The sequence below is a fragment of the Drosophila suzukii genome, unplaced genomic scaffold (assembly GCF_043229965.1).
Source record: "Drosophila suzukii unplaced genomic scaffold, CBGP_Dsuzu_IsoJpt1.0 scf_9, whole genome shotgun sequence".
NCBI classification, from domain to species: Eukaryota; Metazoa; Arthropoda; class Insecta; order Diptera; family Drosophilidae; genus Drosophila; species Drosophila suzukii.
In genome coordinates this window covers 1241190-1242601 of record NW_027255941.1, presented here as the reverse complement: position 1 = coordinate 1242601, position 1412 = coordinate 1241190, and the positions used below count along the sequence as shown (strand labels likewise).

At 40.9% G+C, this 1412-nt stretch overlaps 1 protein-coding gene across 1 annotated transcript; it reads right to left on the bottom strand.

The window, feature by feature from the left end:
• Nucleotides 1-214: 214 nt before the first annotated feature.
• Nucleotides 215-1180, bottom strand: LOC139355102 (uncharacterized). Its single transcript, XM_070999423.1, has one exon. It carries the CDS (start codon nt 1040-1042, stop codon nt 521-523), a length of 522 nt encoding a protein of 173 aa, XP_070855524.1. The 5' UTR covers nt 1043-1180; the 3' UTR covers nt 215-520.
• Nucleotides 1181-1412: the final 232 nt, after the last annotated feature.

Here is a 1412-nt window from a genome sequence, read left to right as displayed (position 1 = left end):
TGACGAGACCAATACATTTCAGTTTGGGCGGTTTGTGGGCGTTAGAGTGTGCGAGGCATATTCGCATACAAAACTTGCGCTGCGTACAAGGCTACAAATCTAAATCTAAAAAACCCAAATTTATATCCTTTATAGTTTCAGAGGTATCCGCGTTCATACATAGGATTTTTTAAAGTTTGTGGGCGGCTTGTGGCCGTTAAAGTGCGTGTGGCAATCTTATTATACAGTATTTATTTATAGTATCTATATAATATGTTTTAGTATTACATTTAGCATAGTTAGGAAAATATTTCGTAGAATATCTAAAATTTGTTAATACAGTAAATAACAAAATTTATAAACACAGTTTTCGCTTACATACCTTACGCACCGTCTCTCTAAAATTGGTAATTTGAAAAAAATCGATGTTTCTTAAAAATTTTAAAACAAACAAAAAATACCGCATTCAGCCAACTTATTTATTAATGTTTATAAACCATTTTTGGACTAGTTCTTTATGTTACTTATTCTCTTAGCCATCCTACTCCGGGCCGAAGGTCCGCACATACTTTTCGTAGGGCCGTTTGTCCAGCCGTTGCAAGCGCGCCTGCAGGAATTCGCGGAACTTGCGCATTACGTTGGCGTCGGCCCTGATTAGGTTATTCTCCTCGTCTGTAATCTCGCCCAGCAGGACATCACTGTCAGCAGCCGTCCGCCGACTTACCGACCGTTCCAGACGTGTGCTGATTTGGTTAATAATCTTCTCGCTTTCGTAGTCCATTATTTTGGCCAGAGCCTTGGCCGGCGTGCGTCGTGGATTACGGGAATCTGGGACATGGTTGGCGCCCAGATCAGCCTCCTCCGGTTTCCGCTCTACTTGCACATTCGGCTTTTCGTGCAATAATTCAATCTGCTCGATAAAATCCGTCAGCGAGGGTTCGTCGGTATGCGGTTCGCAATGCGTCGAGTTGTTTTGAAAGTTTGTAAGATGGAAGGTACCGTTGGTGTCGTAGAACTTGTAGCCCAGCATCTCCAGTGCTATTTCCGTGAGTAAATACGACATTTAGCGGGATTCAATGAAAATGGCTTAATACTGAGCGCAAAGCAAAAGAACAATTGGCGATAGCAAAACAAATTCCTCCCAAAAATTGATCTTCGTTAAATAAGCGTCGATGAATTAGCTACAAAAGTGGAATGGTGGAATTCGGAACGTGGTGCTTTTTAACTTTGCAGAGGGTATAATGATTTCATAGTTTCAAAGAAGATGGTTTGAAAGAAACGTTTCCGACACCATCAAGTATGTAAGTACATAAATTCGTGACTGGCATTATGTACATATGTACATACGTCTGTCCGTTTCTAGCTTTAGTGTTTTTGATGTACTATCTTCTAGTTAGCGGGGGATCCAGAATACGGTTGTGGGGAATATAAAA